This window comes from Zerene cesonia, chromosome 8 (assembly GCF_012273895.1).
Source record: "Zerene cesonia ecotype Mississippi chromosome 8, Zerene_cesonia_1.1, whole genome shotgun sequence".
NCBI classification, from domain to species: domain Eukaryota; kingdom Metazoa; phylum Arthropoda; class Insecta; order Lepidoptera; family Pieridae; genus Zerene; species Zerene cesonia.
The window spans coordinates 7,958,220-7,979,225 of NC_052109.1; the positions used below are offsets into that span (position 1 = coordinate 7,958,220).

Below are 21,006 nucleotides of genomic sequence, written 5' to 3' on the forward strand. Positions count from 1 at the left end.
GTGTTGCCATTAAGTAACAAGATTGTTAATAAAAGTGGCAACTTAAATATCGTAATTATATTGTTAAAGCACCGAGAAGAAAATAGATTTGTCAAAATAACCAAGTTTAAAAAGAAACGATAACAAATAATACATAATTTATGTAAATTACACTAATGAAATTCAAATCACAGAAATGCGTATATATTTTTATATCGTGATTTATGTTCCGATAATGTAACACGAAGTTGAAAATGCAAAAAGTGTAATATCGATTAATATTTGTCACAAAATAACTGTTTGCCAAATAACATGGTATGAATTAACATAAAATAAAATTAGTTATATTCCTCTAATGAACTGTTTTACGTTGTGTGATTAATTTATGATAATCTGTAACGATCGCTCGTATTTATTATAACAAAAATTATTTCTAAATAACAAAAAGAAAAAAAAAACGTTATTAGCCTTCATATTTCCAGCCTGTCAAAATGTCAAATCAATTCGAAATTCAATTTAAAAACGTATTAGAAAAAGAATGTCGCGTCTCGAAAATTTAAATTTGGAATTTGGAACACTTTTGCTCTCACATGGAACACCGCGTTCGAATTGTGTTTAAACAAATAATCGGGTCTGTGAACGGGGATTTAAGTCCGTAACAATCGTTTTCAATAAACAAGTTACAATTTCACGGCATCCGATTGCGCGATCACATCTACGGGACGTTGTTACGCTAAGGGCCTCTAATGGCGTCGGCCCTTAAATTTTTAACTTTATTTATAGTCTTTTGTTGGCTATCGCGAGCCGTCATCTATTCGTTATGATTCGGCTTGTACTACACGTTGTTAAAATATTTCCCTTATCTAACTTTCTTGATTAAAACCCTTAATTGTTTTTCTATTTGCTGGCGTAACTTTAATTGTTAAATAAATTAACTTTTATAAATAGCAGACCGAGCGAAAAGGGGGACACGCGTAGGCTAAAATTGTGATTTTTAAATGTAGTGTAATTAATTCTTATATCTATATAAATAAAATGAAGCGCTAAATATGTTGTTGCTCGTAAAACTTGAGAACGGCTGGACCAATTCGGCTATTTGTCACGTTTTTGTTAATGCGCAGGGGACGTTCTTAAGAAAAAAAAAACGTACCGCGAGTGAAGGCAGGGCGTACCGTTAGTTTAGCATATAAAAATTTAATTTCACCCTCAAAACGACACGCTCTATACGTGTATGCTAACTAATAACTATAGACAAAACAGACTGCTTTCTTAATTACAGATAAAATATAACATCGGAGATGACACATGACGAAGGAGGGAGATGGAGAGATAACGTTCGCTCTGTCATCGCATAACTCATTTCTTAATTACGCCCGATTCGTATCTAAATGATGCGTCTTGCTGGATTCCCTTTGAATGATCTGATTTCTTATTTGGCGTCTGATCGCATACATTTTCTAGCCATGGCGTAACGCCGGACGCTCACACACACCACATTCGCGCGAATACACAAACTTTAGAATGACATTTGCGAATGTTTTACGCCATACATGAACGTAACGATTTTTTAAATTTTTATTTGTTTAATTGTCTTATTTTGTAATTGTCCTGTATTTAATGTGTTCTTTTAATAAACGTTCGTTGGGGGACTGCAGTCTGGACTTTGTTGATCATTTTGTATAGAAAAATAACTAAAATATTCATGTAAAATATGCCTTTTTCACTTAATCTGAGTCATGGTAGCACGTTTCCTTTGTTCGGATGATATTTTGATCAATCGTTAGAGTAGACATCCTACTTCCTACTAATATTATAAATGGGGAAGTTTGTAAGGATGTGTGTGTGTTTGTTGCTCTTTCACGCAAAAACTATGCAATGAACCGATTGCAATGAAATTTAGTACGTAGATAGCTGGACAACTGGAATAACATATAGGCAACTTTTATCCCGATATTCTTACGGGATACGGACGCACGCGGGTGAACCGCGCGGCGCAGCTAGTAGTCGATAATGGTAAGTAGATATATCTAGCTAGGTTTTATCCTAACTGGATCGATTGTTAATACTAATTATCAATCAATAACATCTAATTACAACCGTTAGCAAAGTATTTTCTTGTGTTTGATTTTACGCGAGTATTATACATTTAGAAATTAAAAACTTTTACGCGATTTATTTATTAAATCGCGTTAAAAATCCGTTAAAAAGTTTTTAATTTCTAACTGATAGCAAATTCATTCGCATACTAAATATCATTTGAATGATGATAACATTATATGAGTCGTGTTTTAACGAATCACTCACCTAATGAATCGGATAAATTAGCAAGCAATTAATCTTTTTCTTAATTCAAACGCGCTTCGGCGCTAATGGGAGTCAATCAGTTTTCGAGATAGCCAAGTGCAAACGGACAGGTCTAAAGTTTAATGTAGATTACGCAAAATGGGACGGACAACATTGTGATATACGAGTATATGTATAATATTTAGTTGTACATTATACAAAACATGGCTAAACAAGCTATCTATGAGCGTCATGGTATCATAACTTGGAGGCTAAATGAAGATTGATTTTGAAAACCACTCTCATCTATTTCAAGTGTCGGTACAAGCCAAGTAGACGGTAGGAATGTACTTAATTACTACTTGTGATACTATGTAAGGAGGTAGTATCTATCTATTATACTACTGCTAATAGAACATAGAACCTACTCCTTTTCGTTCTTCGAAGTCGGTTAAAATGACACCTCGTGCTACAAAAATATATGTCGATATATAAGCCTATTTCCAATTTATACTGTATTATAAATTTGAGTGTCAATCACGGCCCAACGGCTTAACTTAACAGATTTAAGTTTAGCATATATATTAAAATCTAGGTTCTATTATAGTATCTACTTATTCAGATCAATCTCATTAGGCATCACATTAGGTAAAGCTTTAAAAGGTATATGGTGTGAATTATACGCAAGATATCAATCAAGTATTAATGTTTTGTTCGTGAAGAATAATAAATAAAATGTAAAAGCGTCTGTGTACGTTCACGTCAACATTTTGTGGCGCGCTGTCAAATAATAAAATCAAAACAAATGCGTGCGGTGGCCATCGCTGATCGAATCATATGAACAAACAAACTCTCATCTTTTCGAGTTTTAAAACGTCGCTTCTAAATATAAACAGAGAACATTCTAATTGACAGCCGTGATATTTATAATTAAAAAAAAATTTACCTTCCTTCACATCTCGAATCGACAATTTGCGTTCCACATTCAAAATACTTAGCCGTTTCGATGTTCTACAAATAAATTTTGAAATCTAATTTTACTTGTCAAAACAGCCAGTTTGAATTTCAAAATTGGAACGCATTCTAAACAAAGCCGCCAACATAAAGATCGGCACACACGGGGTGTGTCGCAACCAACGTCCCGTTGCGATTCGCGCCCATTTATCAAATTAATGGCGCGCGAATCAGTTTTAAGGGCACCTGATGGCTGTTGTGACGTCAGAACAATCTTTGAACATCTCTATCGAGAGCGTATTTATTGCATATAAATCGTTGTATTTACTCGTTCGAACTTTGTGGAAATAAAATAATTCAATTTATTACAATTGCCATTACATCGATACACTTTGAATAAAAACAGTCACATTTGCGAGTTATTGTAACTTGAAGAGATAAACTGTTTACAAAACGATACATTACATCAAAGGTGGTCACAAACAACCTATTAAAAATTAACATTGAAACATTAATATTTGAAATTTATTATAGCGTTTTATTTATATGTCGTACATACAAGACTCACCTAACCTTTGTGTAATGATGGTTTAGCGTGTCGATGCAACCAAATTAGCATTGTGCAAGTTAATTGACCGTGTCGCAATCGGAGCTAAGAAATGTTGATTATCACAAATAAATTGCTTTCACACATAAAGACATCATTGTGTATAATTGTTATAAATTATGCCCACGAAGAAATGGAATCGTGCAGTGTGTAGTGATGCATAACTCCTTTGATTACAACGTTCCATATTTAAAAAGCGTTCTTTGTTCAAATGGAATTTATTTAAAATTGGAATCGGTGTTTCGATCGGTTACGTTTCGTAATGTTTAAAGTCTAATTTAAATAATACATGATTATATCTCTAATGGATATTTAATAAGTGTACGCCTTGGCATGAGACGAGCGGAATCAAAAGCGATCCATCACTGTAAATTAGTTCTCGCGGCGGCCGCAGTGCCCGCACGGCGCTGCTGTCGCACTCATTAGTGGTCAACGAATTGCTGCATGCCTATGTTACCCTGGTACCCACAATTAAAAATACCAGTTTGAATTTTATACTCATGATAATAAATAATTTTAAATGTAGGCACTATCACTATCACGACATAGTGTAAAACAAAGTCGCCTCCCACGTCTGTCCATGTATGTCTATGTATGTATTTAACGCGTGCGAAACCGCGCGCAGAAGATAGTTAATAATAAAGGGTTCATTATAGAAGCACTAGCTGCACCCCGCGTTTTCACCCGCGTAAGTCTGTATCCCGTAGGAATATGGGGATGAAGTTGCCTATTAGTAATTCCAGTTATCCAGCTTTCTACGTTCCAAATTTCATTGCAATCGGTTCAGTAGTTTTTGCGTGAAAGAGTAACAAACATACATACACACATACATATACATCCATTCTCACAAACTTTCGCATTTATAATATTAGTAAGATAGGATTATATAAAGCGTCTTCCATAGTATTAATATTGAAACTCTTTCAGTTAAATCTACTGAATGGATTTCATCACCAATATCATATAGACATATAGAATCAGAATAAAGCATAAGCTCGAAAACTATAAATATCTTCAATTACATAAATTAAAAAATTCACTTCTGGAAGTTGTATCCAAAACATTTCATACTGTATTCTTGTATTTCATTATTAATCTTATAAGATATTTGCTTCATTCACTTAATTCTAATAAAAAAATATTTTTTTTTATACAATGATTGTTATCACTAGACGCTCGTCCCGGCTCCGCCCGGATATCAAGATTCCTGTTTTATCCCAAGGGCGTATTTAAGCGTGATAAAAAGCATCCTAAGTCAGCTCATAACCTGTCCATAATACCAAATTTAATCAAAATCCGTTCAGTACTTTCAGCGTGATTGACGGAGAAACATAAAAAAAATTAGTATGATTATAAATACATAAACATGCCATAGATTCAACCAATCTCAATAATACAATACACAAATTCCTAGAGGCCCTTATATACGTATTATAGTATATTTACCTTAACCCCTTTAATCCGAAATAAATTTCGACAAGGAGTAAGGAGCATTCAGTGCAATATGGCGCCGTGATTATCGTGTTATACGGAATTCGCGTACCAATGGCGGGAGGCAGGAAATACGCGGGAAATTTGAATTGTTTAAAATAAGAATGTAACATTATTAGAGCTTTTTAAAAAAAAAATTGTTATATGCCACCTTTTTGGTTTTAAAAAACAAATTGTGACGTGAATGTATATTTGCAGGTTTATTAAGTTAGTTATTAATGGGATAACATGAGTAATTGTCATGTTATCTGAGATTTAGATTCGATTGAATTATCAGGTGTTGTATTTGTTCATTTTGTTAGTCTAATATATGCTATTTTATATAACTAGAATAAGTAAAAAAAAACGTCAGAAGTAGACTAGAAATTTGACTGACAAAGTAATATATAACTATAGTTTACTTAGACGTAAAAAAATAGTGAGGGATAATAGTGGCTAACATACAAAAAGTAAAATATTTAAATATGTTTCCAAGTTTTCTTATTGAACAAATAAAAAAAAATGTATTTCAACAGAAATCGCTATCGCTTATTAACACGCGCGTCTCTTGGCCCCACTCGAACAAGATGTTTTGACAACATCTGTGACAGAACGATATTTACTGCTGTTTATGTCGCCCTGGTAATTGGAACCGTTAATCATACACTTTATTAAGTTATCCTTTGTTTATTATTTATTTAATTAATAATAAATATACCAATATAACGTAAATAATTAAGAAAATAAATAATCCTTACATAAAAGCATTTAAAAATACCCGAACAAATACAATGAAATTTTTATGACAAAGACATTAAAAAAATAAACACCTTTCAGACGAGTGTAATGTCACTTTGACAGTTCATCAAACAAAAATGAAACCGACACCCAAAATTAAATTTGGAATCTGTTTTGCCTTTTGTATAACACTTTTATAATAAGCACAGATAATATACTATAATGTCTATTAGATATAGACAATCATCGTTCAAAAAGGCTTGTTACATACAACCTTTATACGCTATAAAGGATTGGCAACAAATTAAATTAAAAAACAAATTTCCATGGAAATGGGATGTATTTGGCGCCCATATTAAACTAATGCATATGCCCCTATTACTAACTTCAGGTCAAAACTATAAGGGTCCAATACAACTGCTGCTTATAACTGCAACTAGTTTCAACTCTGTAACACATGGCGGCCGAAATAGGGTGACGATTAGGCGAAACGGATCGGATTTTACGAGTACACTCGTAACTTTATGTAATTAAGGTTAAGTCGCGTTGAGTGAGGCGCTGTCTTGGATGGGTCTTGTAATTACGTGAGAAGGTTTGGTGGTACTAGCAATGTGAGTTAATTGCTATTGCATTTTGTTTGAACTAGATTCTTGTATTAGTTAGGTCAGAATATCGAAACAGAAGTATATAAATATGATCATTATGAAATTCGTCGTTCATCTGCGCTTCTGCATGTATCTGGATGAAATATGCCTTCGACGAATCTGCAAATCTGGCAAACCGTAGGGAACTCAGAAAGGTACAAATAGTATAAAACAAAGTCGCTTTCTCTGTCCCTACGTCCCTATGTACGCTTAAATCTTCAAACTACGCAACGGATTTTGACGTGGTTTTTTAATAGATAGAGTAGTTCTTGAGAAGGCTTTATATATATTATAACATCTATTAAACTACTCCGTTTATAACGCGTGCGAATCCCGGGCATAATATAGTATTAAATAAAGGTATATACGTAAGAATTCCTGATATTACCAGACATGTATACGAGCAATTGTTTTGATCCCGGGACAATAATTGGGCGTTAATAATCGTCTAATTTTGGGCACTTTCTATGCGCCACGGACGTCGGATTCGTAATATCAGAAGAAATATTTATCGCCCCTTGCCCCATGGGATTATATCGGGACATTCTGCCGGTGTCGTGAAAATCATGTAATGTTATATAACGAACTGACTTTGAGGAATAGATTTTTAAGATATTATACGTCATTTTCTATAAGAATATTTTAATAAGATACAATAAAAATTTTTAGTATTTGTTAAATGGAGTGAAAAGTAACAAATAGTACTTGAAATTATAACAAAGAAAAAAAGAGATATTTAGAAAGAGTCAAAATCTTTATTACTAATAAACAATTTCATCTTAGAACATCAAAGACTTATCACTTCTCAAAGAGATAAAGTGATCCATCAAACAGCATCAACATGTGTCCATCCCGAGTGGCTTAAGGGGATTTCATAGACGCACCAATTTATTCACCCTTTATTTGCTCAGCTATAGAACAAATCTGTAAGATTTGTTTGTTGAAATCTATACCAGACGAACAAACGGTTAAAATCATAACTTTAACATAGCGCTTTTTATTAGTTTAACAATTATGAGCCCTTTTTTGAAATAATGAAGATTAACCTGGTCTTTACATAACTGAGCAGATTTATTTCAGTGTTTAAGTGTTTCTTTTTAAGTCTGTGTGTGTGTCCACTGTATAAAGATTTATTCATATTTATGCAGTGGACACACACACAGACTTAATTTACGGACAAAATCTCACGTTAACCACTGTACAATAGTTATCCCAAGCAAAATACCATAGTCCCATACCATAAAATCTAAAAATAATAACTAATATAACATCCCGTGGACTCATTTGAGCTCCACAGGAATCTTCACGCCAACGGACCCTAGATTCCAAAACTTGAAAACCCATAAAGCATACTTAAGGTCATTACGCAGTCGCCCCTGAGGGCGGGCAGGTACTGATAAATTAGTTTTACCTAATTAAACCTCGCCGTTCTCCCTTCATTGTTTGCACTTGTTTTATTAAGCTCAGTTTCAATCCAATTTTATTTATTATCGACGCTTAAATCTGCTTGTATTATGTTTTTCGAGATAAAATCATCTAAACCCGAAATAAAAATATATCAAAACTTTGCATTGATGTTTGACAGAATTTATCTAATTACCTGTGTAGCTTCTTATTTTTATGATGGGGAAATTTTACATAGATATCCACGGCTCCCGGGGATGGAGCCGTGGATTATGTCGGATTCCTACCGACTAAAACCCCACTGCGTTCCGACGAGCCGCTTTCATGAATGGGTCACGAGAGCTGGTTAGTATACGTATGCGAACCCCTCGGCGAATCTAGCTTCTACCAAATTGCATCAACTACCTATTACATTTCTTTCTACCCTAACATTTTTACCAATTTAAATAATTAAATTTATTACCCTTTTTCCAATCTCTACTCAAAAGAGTCAAGTCTGTCTTCTATTGATAAACCTTCCAATCCTTCAATTAGCTACGAATCTCTTAATAAAATGTACTATTTATAAAGCACAGTTACCTTCTGAATCGTGATGCCATTCATGAATTCGCAACAGTTTCGCAAACTGTCCAAAACACCGGGCAAAGATCTCAACAAACTACATTACATAAAGTCGGCCCCACGCGGTCACAATCCGCAAAAACAACTTACTAATAATGAAATATGGGCGGCTCGGGCCCGTATTTCTAATACATCGTAAATTTTTATTGCCCGCTCTCCTTGCTTGTCCAATATTCGGGAGTAAGGCTATGATGGAAGTAGCAATTTCATATTATCAAATTCCGCTAGAGAAGGATTTTAGGTTTTCTGCCTTGGTGTCTCTTTAATTTTGGACAAAGTTAATATCACGAATGATACATTCCTTTTATGTAAAATCTGAGATATTAATTAATTAATTACACTCGGGCTTAACGTGGATTACCAAACGACGTCTCAAAAAACGAGTTTCTCAATGCGACAGTGTTGTTTTTTTCTTTGTAACTCAATAACTTCGTGGGTTTTCAATCGACTGACGTGACTCTTTCTGTATTGGGACTTGTTCTCATTCGGTCCCAGGATCATCAGTATAGGAACATAAGTCATGTACTTAAAGTACAGGGAAGTTTTTGGTAAAATCGACGAATCCTACTAATATTATAAATGCGAAATTTCTAAGGATCTGTGTGTGTTTGTTGCTCTTTCACGGAAAAACTACTGAACCGATTGCAATGAAATTTGGTACGTAGACAGCTGGACAGTTGGAATAACATATAGGCAAATTTTATCCCGATATTCCTACGGGATACGGACTTACGCGGGTGAAACCGCGGGGCGCAGCTAGTACTATCTATATCTATATCGTTATATTCCCAACTTGTTCATACAAACAGTTGCGTTCAACTCAATATTAGACTAAGTATAATTTGGCCAAATAAAAGGCAATTTCCTCGGTGACCATTACAAACACCTTAAGTGCATGGACGCCGATACGTATGATTATTATTACGGAGAGATTTCCTCCCTAAATAGGAAAAGTTAAGAGGGCCATTTGACGGGCGGGACACGTACCTCCGCTGTATTGGGGGCTGCGACGTTTAAAGCCAGATAAAACTATGCAACATATGGCCTGCTATATACTTATATACTAACTAACACAACTTCGTCTGCTAGTAACTATTTTTTCATATATTTGCAATTTTTTTTCTAATTTCAAAATGTTCTTTGAGAATGCACACCTATTGGCTGTAGCGTTATCCTATTAATGTAATAAACGCGAAAGTTTGCAAGATTGTATGCATGTTTGTTAGTCTTTCACGTAAAAATAGCTATTATATATGTATCGATTTATATACAGCGACCTATACATCGATACATTCTTGAAAACTTTCGCGTTTATACCTTATACCTTTTTATTTATATGATCGAAACGAGGGCCGTTTTAAATTTTTTATTTATAGAACGAGCAATAATGAATGGTTTAAGTTATCGTTTATAACTCCTACGAAATTATTATATTAACAATAAGAATCTTTATCTTGATCATAATTCATAATTCTTTATTTGCACATACAAGGTGTTACAATATAAATAATACGGTAAGTTTTATTAATAATTGTACATCTTAAAATTCAATGACATTTGATCTGGTTATTAAACAGATATAAAACCCAAATTATACTGCATTATTTTCATTTACAATAATGATTAGGTTACCAATCAAACATTCCTTCTATAAATTACATTAACTCTCAATTTGAAGAGTAATTCGACAGAGGTGAATAAAATTTAATTTCGCCGCGAAGTTTTTAGATTTTAATCACCTGAAAGTAAATTAAATAAGAGGGTGCATTCCACGGCTCTTCGTGACGAGAAATTCGAATTGTGTCTCGAGTTAATTTACGCAGCTAGTATTTTTTAATATTATAAAAATGGGCTGGGAAATAATGAATTGCGTTTGCCTCATTAAAGTCGGTAATGGCGCTGCATGTTAATTGGCTGGGTCTTAAATGAAATTGACTGTTTACCGCCTTCTCGTTGTATTTTGTTTCGTTATGTTAATGTGAGGGCCAGTGAGGTAAGGACTCTGATTGTACAAATAGACAATATAAGAATTCATAGAGTTATGTTATACGAGGATAGAAATCCTCGCTCCTGAGGGTCGGTATCATTTTGGAGTAGTGTTTTTTCTAGTTAGGTCAAGCCATATGTCCCGATCTTCTGCTGTGTGGATGACATCAGGTACGCTGTTTTCAGTTAACTGAGATTTTAAATTCGTCCGACCAACGCATTGGGCTACGATCCCGGGCCTTTTTAAGTCTTCTATACAAACTAAATTACAAATATATCTTACATTTAAAAGAAAATATACAAAGCTAATTATAAGCTTGAGCGTATCTGCCAGATGAGATGACTACATTTTTGATTTTAACCGACTTTGTCCAAAACGAAGGAGTTGTATAATACGACTGATTTTTTTTTAACTCGATAACTCCGTGAGTTGCCAACCGATTGGCATTATTATGTTTGTGTTTAAAATGGAATTATTGTAATTAGCTCCCATTCTAGAGCCTGAAGTAGAGTCCTAAGAACGTAGGGTACCTCTTTTGTAGAAAAACTACTTAGTAATTACTGCATAGTCTAAATAATATTTTTTCTTGTGTTTGATTTTACGCGAGTATTATACCTTTAGAAATTAAAAACTTTTTAACGGATTTTAAACGCGATTTATTCATTATATTATTAACCCGACGTTTCGAACACTTTACAGCGAGCGACGTTTCGAACACTTAAAAAAAGTTTTTAATTTCTAAATATTTTTTCTATTGATCTATTTATAATAACATATAATGTCGCCCATTAGCCGTATCTCTAATAAGTTAACACCCTTTAACGCCATAATCTCGGTACAATTATCCCATTTGCATATAATATAAATAAATCAACATGCATATGCATTTTTAGTGAATCCGAACCCTTTCTCGCTGGGGCTTTGTGTGATCGCTTTATGATTTATGATCAAACTATTGGGGTACATTGTGCCAATGTTTCAGATGTAAATTTTCTGCTAGGGTTATTATAGCGCTCGGGTGAAAGTGTTCAGGATAAATATTATTTGAGAACATTTGGAGTTAATTTGGGCATTTAAAGATATTGAAGGGGTTTAGTTTTGTATCAAACTAGCAAACCCGAACTCCGTTTCGCCACCTGATGGCTGTATGTGAAAAATGATTTTTTTTTTTTTGCTATAAGCCTCACGGAGCCCGAGACCTTTCCAACGAATGCAAAACCGTGGAAATCGGTTCGTGCGTTCTGGAGTTTTAGCGTCAGGGAGGAAAACTCGACTTATTTATATATAGTAGAGTAGATTATGAGATTATGATGTCAAATATTTTTTGTCTCTTATGGTAAATGATGTCGTCCATTTAGAAATTAAAGATTTAACTAATGTTAAAAGTTGTTTATTCGTGTTTATTTACCGGTGTATATAACAAATATAACAGCTGATGAACCTAAATAAATAAAAAAATGGTTGCCTGTAAAGTCGGTTTTACGGGCGAAGATTTTACGTGACAACGTCTTTTTCTCGGAAGAATATTTATTGATAAGAATATTATTAAATTGCACAATATGAACAAGGAATTGAATGAAAATAAGAATTGCACAAATTTTAACTATAGAAAATATATTTTGTTTACTAAAAAGACAGAGACAGAGACACAAGCACGCGCCGATTCAATGCGCCTAATTCTCTAGTGCTGCGCGCGCGGCGGACCGATCATAGGTCGGTGACTCATCGTAACGTTACCGGGCGTTACACTTTTTCATGAATGCCTCCGAGCCGCAACCTAATTTAAGACGTTGTCACGTCAATAAATATTACCAAGTCCCTTCATATGAATGGTGCATTATGTAAAAACTGTAGTTATTTTAATACAATTACCAATACAGTACATATGAAATAATGTTATATTTATAATATTATATTTAACTCGATCAAAACATCCATACGAATTCTGCCAATTTCATTACAAACTCGCAATCCAATAACGGAATAATAAATCTCGTGTCACGCGTCATATTGTAAGAATAACAATTACATCCCCCTCCCTGGGGCATGGGCCATGGGACCTGCGGAGTTAATGAACTAATCGCGATATTAACGATACATTACGGCAGACGGACGTTAAGGGTTGTCCCTGCGAAGATGGCGCTGGGTTATTTTGACCCCCGCACGCAGTGGAGTGTTATTAGTTCATAATTTTATGACGTAATTTAATCTCGGATAATTTATTAGTGTTGTATCAGCTGTTGGAATGGTTTTTAATTAGTTTTTTTTTTTGGAATTCCGTTTAAACGTAAAGAGAAGCGATTGCTTTGAAATATTTAATTAAAAAGTATGATCCGTGACAATGAATGATAATTCCAAAAAAATGGATTTAAAATAATCACATATTCTGTTTTTATATATGGCATTGCATTGATTATATCTTCCAAAATTAAATATTTGTTTATTTCCGAAATAACGGTAATCTAAATAATTGAATATTAAATTATTTTACTGTAATTTACTCTATTATATATTTACTAAGTATGATTTATTTTATATTAATGTATGTATGTTTGTTTCAGGTTTATCAACGCAAGACGTAGGATAGTTCAGCCAATGATCGACCAGTCGAATAGAGCAGGTAACATTTTTCTTATACGAATATTTTAACTACTCTGACACTTGCAACGGGAGGTAATGGGTTCGATTCCCGTTGAAAACAGAAGATTACTGACTAACAATGTATACTGAAAACTTAACAGAAAATTCTACTTTTCCATTAAATTACTAAATCACAAAAAATTAAATATAAAAAAAACTCGAACAATGCAAAAAACAATAACACAGAACAAATAAATCCAAATGAACTATTACATTTTTTGAGTTGGAGACGAGTACGCTTCGGCACGAATTGGGCCAGCTTGCACCGGGAAAGTACCACACCCCGCAGAAGCATGCCACTGTTTTTCGTTCACTGCCCTATATCTGCAAATGTTCGAGCGAACAACCAGCTCTGTTATCCGCTATTACATAAAATAAAAGGCTCTCGCTAAACGCTAAACTTTTTACAAATAACCGTCCAACCACTGAGCCTAAGAGTGGACGTCCAAGCGTCGAGTCCCAGGGGCATAATGCATACTGTATGAAGATGCGGTCAGTAAATTCAATTCCACTTCAAACGGACTCACGGAGAATTCCGAAGGGCGTTATTTTAAAATGCCGGACGTGTTACGAATAGTGTTTTCAAAGGATACGTGGGTAATAGATTTTTAAAATGCTGTGAAAAAACGTAGAAAATGTCGAAATATATCATACCTATAGAAAGACATTTCTTTACTAATTTTAAAGAAGGAATAATAATGTAAGTCTCATCATTTATTTTTATTTTTTTGTTATACAAGTAACAAAAACTCGTTTTGTTGTTAACGATTACATCTTATTATACTGATACAGTAAAATTTTACAATTAAAATACAATTTCAATTCATTACAAACCAATTTTATTAACTTCAATAGTGACAAAGTATTGGAACAAGTAAATTTAATTATATATATATCTCAATAAATTACTTAAACTATCTGAGTAAAGACAGTTATATCTGACTTAAACAAAAATAATTCCCAAGTCAAACAACATCACTAACTCCGAAACCAGCTCAGTGACAAAAAAAAACCAATTCAACTCAGCAATAAATATCAGCAATTCTACAATTCTGTATAAAACACAATTCGCAAAAACCCCAAGGAAGGGTATAAGGGTAAAAAAAGAATAATGTCCGAATTCGTTGACCCGTCCCGGTCCATCCATCACGCCTCCGACGATCACCCTATCTTGGATATTCTTGCCTATTCGGGGATTAGGACCTTTGTCTCCCGGGGCCGTGACGTAATGACGTACGACTCGCTACCAATTTAGATAATGACGTCCGAGCGATCAGAGACATCGAGATATTGTATTTTGGCGATGTTAAAAACGGTCCTGTGTGCGTGCTTCATAGATAAATTATTTTGAGGAAAAACTGCCTTCAAATTGTTAGAACTAGACCAAATTTTAAAAGGTCCCAGTAAAATTGAGGTAATACAAAAAACAAATAGTCGAATTGATTAACTTCTTTTTTTGAAGTCAGTTGAAAAACTTGGTACATATTAACTTCGGTTATATTCATCCATCGTACCGTGGATATAAAAATAATAAGTTATTTCTGAGACTTTAGTTTTGTGACTACAATATTTTCGAATATATCTCTATAATCATATATCCATAGAATCAAGCATGATATAACCCCGTGCACTAAAACTTAAACAACATTACGTACAAGGAAGCATCTACAGGTAATCAGAGACACGCAAATTTATAGTTCCATTTAAATTTGCTCACGCGCCATAAACCCGCTTGCCGGATATAGCAAACTTTCCGTCGAAAATAGAAAAACGCGGTGCGCAGAAAATTGTTTTGGCAAACGCTTAAAGAAAACGACCACCGCATTTCCTGTGGTCAAGCCAAACCCTGCATTTATGTATTCTGTACGCGTCGCGGACTGCCAAAGCTTTTTTCCTTCAGTATCGACCGTTTAAAAATGGAATTCGATTATTCTAGACACACTTTTTGTTTCTAAAATTACAACTAACCAGCAATAAGATTAAAGTCTTGTAAAAGAGGTTTAAATGATTTTAAATTTAGAACCATATCGTATTTGAAAAATGAAATGTGCTGAATGGAATATTGATAAAAAAAATGTTAATTTCCATGTAATAAATACCAGTTTCTTTATATCAAGTGATGCATGTCTCCGTACTGGGGTAGCGGAAACAATAACGGGTCCCCCGGGAGAGCGACTGGCACCAGGAAACTATGATTTAGTGAGCGATAATCTACGTCCTTCACGTGTTATTGCGAAATGCTTCTATAGCCTCATGCCATCCTGGTACTTTCATGTGACACATATTAGGGCGAAATTGCTAAATTTTTGACATGAAAGGAAATTTGTGCGATTTTTATTAAATTTGTTGAAAACATAGATAGTTAGTTACATAATATTAATATTGTAGTAGTTTTGAAGTTAGTTAAAGCAGATATGGTAGTAAAAATATTAATAGACATGTGAAATATAAGCAGACAGGTATAAGTAAAGTTTTGGAAGTTAATTAAACGTACCTAATTATATAAAGAAACGTGTTATTATAAAAATCGTTTCTAGTTTATTGCCTCAAGTAATTTAAATCCAAAACACTTCAGATTCTCAACAAAAAAAAAACATCGCATAGCAACGTACGTTATAAGCAAAAATCCGCGTATTTTCTTTGATAGAGGCAATAATAAAATGTATGAAAAACTAGACAAACAGTGACCGAGCAAGCATAACGCGGTTGCGTGCGCAAAACATCGAGATCCAATAATGTATTTACATATTTTTTGTTATGTACACAATATCATATCGAATTATATGAAGTTATCTTATATTTATATTCATAGCAATGTTATATGAACGTGACTGTTCGATTACATGATTCGAAATTAATTTTAAAAAGCACTTCGTTCGATCGCATATTTTAATTACGTAAATACTTTTAAATTACTTGTAAATTCTACTTAAATGTATTTTACTAAGTAAATCTTATATATAAAATTCTCGTGTCACAATGTTAGTCTCTATACTCCTCCGAAACGGCTTGACCGATTCCTCTGAAATTTGGTAAGCATATTGGGTAGGTCTGAGAATCGGCTAACATCTATTTTTCATACCACTAAACGATAAGAGTAAGGCAGAACAGCGTTTGCCGGGTGCAGCTAGTTATGTATAATAGCGTAACATATAAAACGACGAACGCTAGCTGAACTAATGTAATCGAAGTTTAAACTTGAATTCTTTTTTTACATTAATAACACAGCTATGATCGTTGAATAATTAATAACTGTAAGAACTGGTGTAATTGACACTGGATATAAATAGATCTTACGCGTTTAACGCATTTATCCTACTAATATTATAAACGTGAAAGTTGTAAGTATCGATGTATGGATGTTTGTTACTCTTTCACGCAAAAACTAATGAACCGATCGCAATGAAATTTGGTACGTAGATAGTTGGACAACTGGAATAACATATAGGCAACTTTTTATCCCGATATTCCTACGGGATACGGACTTACGCGGGTGAAACCGCGGGGCGCAGCTAGTACATATAATAAAACTGTACAAGACTTCAGTTCCGTACATTGAATAATATTAAAATGCCCTTATTCATATAAGAAACACAAAATAGAAAATTATTGTCTCTGACCGATTTCATACCAAAAACTGCCAGATTTGATGAAACTTTGTTTAGTCCCCGGTAATATATTGGTTATAAATTACATCGATGGTTTCGATTTCTATTCGAATCTACACGGACATAGTCGAGAGCGCAGCCACTATACCGATTCCTGGCGAGTTCTGCATATACTCCAATCATAACGACCTGAAGCACATAACGATGTCGCGCAGAAACTCTTATTCCAGCGACGACATAACTCCGTGTTTGCGAGTACTGCGCAATGGCGCGTGCCACCATAAAGACCCCACGAGAAAGCGGAAATCGGCGTCAATAATGGACGTAGACCATTAGTTTTCGATTGATAATCCCCGAGGATATATCGCCAACGGAAGGCATAACGGTTTTGTGGTAAAATTGTGCGAACGAACTCCACAATTGCTGAGTTTGCTTGTGTGTTTTTTTTTTATGTCATCCAATTTCGGATGTCGGCAAGGAAGCTTTTTATTGGCTTTATTAGATTCCAAGTTGATGGCACGAAATTGATTGGACTTTTTAATTGCGGGCGCGCTTGCGTGACGTTATTGCGAAAGTTGCGTGGTATAAACTTGATTGAAATATAATTAAACAATGTATCTTCCGTGGATGTGGACATACTAACTAACTGAAAAGAAAATCTTCAGTAATTAGTGAGCCGTGAATTTATCTGATATGAAAATAAATGTAAGCACATAATATGGTATACCATAAACCCCCAAAACAAATCAAGGCATCAGCTTTCAAATAGAAAGAGAACAATAAAAACCGTTTCACCAACTAAAAAGTTCTTTGGTAACAAACACAAAAAAACACAGTCGCAACGACAACCTCCTCCATTGTCGAAAAGAAATGTCAGAGTTTAAAATTATAACAACATAATCAACTCTCTTAACAGTATAACCCTAGAACTGAACCCTAGAAATAGGAGATTAGGTAAAAAAGCCTTCGAATCAGCATCAGCACCACACCACGTCAGCAACAGCAGGCCGCATTAACCGCTCAGTGTTCTACCCCGCAGTGTTCCCCCACGCGGGCCCCAGCGGCGCATACAGCCCCGAGGCCACCATGGGCTACATGATGGACGGCCAGCAGATGATGCACAGGCCCCCCACGGACCCCGCCTTCCACCAGGGCTACGCGCACTACCCCGCGGAGTATTACGGCCACCATCTCTAATGTAACTTGTACATGTGAGTATCATTTTCATCAGCGTGGATTTCATCACCGTTATGTGAACATCATTGTCTTTTTTATCTATTTCTGAGGGTTTCACTGAAGTTGCTTTGTAAAGCTTAGTACAGTTGCTCTTTAAATTATTGATATTCAATAAAAACTTATTTATTTTAAGTTACATGTTTGAAGAGATATATACAAATACTATCTTTCTCTGAGTTTAGTTAATAAAGCATTGCAAATCGTTAAAGTAAATTATTACTTCAATTATCAATTAATTATCCAAGATAATTTCTATGAATAAATACTCTTTTAATTTAGTAGAATTTTGTAAAGGTTTTATCTTTAATTGTTTATTTTAATAAAATTTCGCTCTTCCACAGATATGAATAACGCACACGCGAAGCTGCCTCAGCTAGAGGCTGCGAGTGTGCGACATATAAGGCCCCCACTGACGATTCGTGCGACTAGACGCGACACGACGCGACGGACGCGCGACTGGACTGGCACGTGATACGAACAAAACAGGAGAACGATGCTTGTGTACATAAAGCTATACGTTTTGTAATATTTGAAACAGTATACGATCTCCTAAATTAAGGTTTAAAGTCAACTTTAATGTTTAAATTAATGTAAATGAACGAAGTGACACTGTGGACGCTGTATTATACGACTGGTGCAATCACCTTATTATAAATATTATAAAAACGGTTTTATCACTCGGAACTATAGGAGCAAAGTTGATGAATGTAACAATAAACGGTTTGATAGTTATCGTATAAATATTTATAGCTAATTGTGTATTGTTATTACGTAAATATAAATAAATAATTGAATAGTTGTAAGTTGTAACTATCACAAGTGCTGGGCTCGCTGGAAGGTAACACAAGTTTTGTAAAAGAGCTATGTATGTAGTAGGTTGTTTGGAATCATTTCTGTGTATTATTTTTTTGTTATGCGAGCCGACTTGATCATGAAGACGAACCGTCGTTGCGACAGCGACGCTGCGACTATCGCAGCGACTTTTCCCTCGCACACGCATGTCCGTGACCAGGTCCGAGCGCAGTTTGGGAACAACCATCGAATTGATTTTCGTAATAGTAGTTTTCTTTACGCTGTTACCTAACTACTTATTTATAAAGCTCATTTTAACGTCAATTCCCTTCTCGTTTACGGAATTTTGCTTTACAGGTGACATACATATCTTGAATTATATACTTATTATATATTATATTTATTACGATATTTAGTACGAAGTATCATAGTATTTCACCTTGCCCTGGTGTTCAGTAATATAGCACAATTTGTAACCCATGTATACGATGAAATAAAATAATATTTTACACTGTTAAAACGATGAGATTTTTAAGCTATATTTTTCGTCTTCATTGATAATTGTGAATTGCCTTAACGATGTCGTTAATGTTGGAAACTCACGTTTTTAAACAGAATTATGGAACGATGATAAAATAATGTGACGGAGGCTGTTTGAATGCGTCAAAGTAACTAACTATAATTAAAACCCGTGACATAATATCGTAACGATAATAGTAAGAATATCGTTGGTTGTAACGATAAAACTGAAGTATGAATATAATTAATTGGTCACTAAATTTTAACATAATAATTGTAATATATCACATATGTAATCCACAAGCAGTTGAATATAATTTAAAGGATAAATAAATTCAAAAATTTCGACGCATTTAAACACCTTCATGGATTATGAATCAGAATTAGTTTCACGTGTAACATTATACTATAACCCGCGCCAATAAAGGATAAAATCACAAATGATTCGCATTTGCCATTCGATTCTTTCATGGCACGGGCTATAAACTGATAGTATACTAAGGTGACGACCACGGACGTAATATAAATCGAGCGTTAAGTCTCGTTACCGGCCTTATGCAATGTATACGAATGGGAGCTTCTTAAATTTGACAAAATTTCAAATTTAAATAAAATTGATCGCGGTTTTTGATAGCTATAGTTATCCGGAATCAAGCTTTATTCTATTTTTAATTGATGTGGCGTGATTGTTTTACTTCTCTATAGATATACTCGTCGGAATGCATTTTACTAAGCCTCGATATACGATGTTTTTTATCCACTTATTACTCGGTTTTTAAAACGATTTATTTATACGTTTATAGGAATTCGGAAACACGTTTAAATCTTATTATTTTATCTCTCATTGTTTTGATGCTCTTTGTCGAATCATTACATTAAAATAAGTCGTCAATTACGTTCAATTTCTACTCTGATAAGGGCCTAAGTAAGTCTTATCGGTTTAAGATAGGTTACTAATAATTTCAACAATCACGTCACAAACAAAACATATTTGTTATACTCTGTAAATATATCGTATTATCTTTGTATAAAACGTTTCGTTTCCAGTGAAATTTTCAGTATTAAAACCCGGTTTCGGTTCAAAAATCTTCCCCAAAAAAACCAATATTTGTTACACTTTTATTATTGTTAAAATGCATCGCGTGTAATATATTTTATTAAGAAAAGTCTTAAATAGTAGTTATTAGATATTAATGTATTAATTGAAGAATTATTTTATTTTGATTTTTCTTATTATTATATGTATGTAATATACATAATGAGTTCGAAAGTCAAGAGGTTTGTAAATATAGTCATTTAATGAGAACTTTTCTCGTCTCTCAGCGATTTAAATCAATTGAAAACATGAATATATTTGTATTGTATCATTTTATCGCAACAGGATGGACACGAAATAGTTTTTTTTTTTTGTTTGTTTATATAATATAGGTATCGTACTAACAACGCTGACGAGACGTTTCGAGGAAAAATGTCGGCATTATGAATGCTACGAATTGTGTAAAAAATATTAAAAACTAAAAAAAA

The 21,006-nt window shown here is 34.1% G+C and overlaps 1 protein-coding gene across 1 annotated transcript in view; it reads left to right on the plus strand.

The window, feature by feature from the left end:
• LOC119828751 (homeobox protein homothorax) overlaps positions 1-21,006 on the plus strand; it is a 244,959-nt gene extending 223,953 nt beyond the window's left edge. Inside the window, exons 11-13 of the mRNA XM_038350994.1 lie at positions 13,249-13,307; positions 17,975-18,146; positions 18,513-21,006. Coding sequence (XP_038206922.1) covers positions 13,249-13,307; positions 17,975-18,132 — 217 coding nt within the window. The 3' untranslated portion in view covers positions 18,133-18,146; positions 18,513-21,006. The remainder of the gene's footprint in view (positions 1-13,248; positions 13,308-17,974; positions 18,147-18,512) is intronic.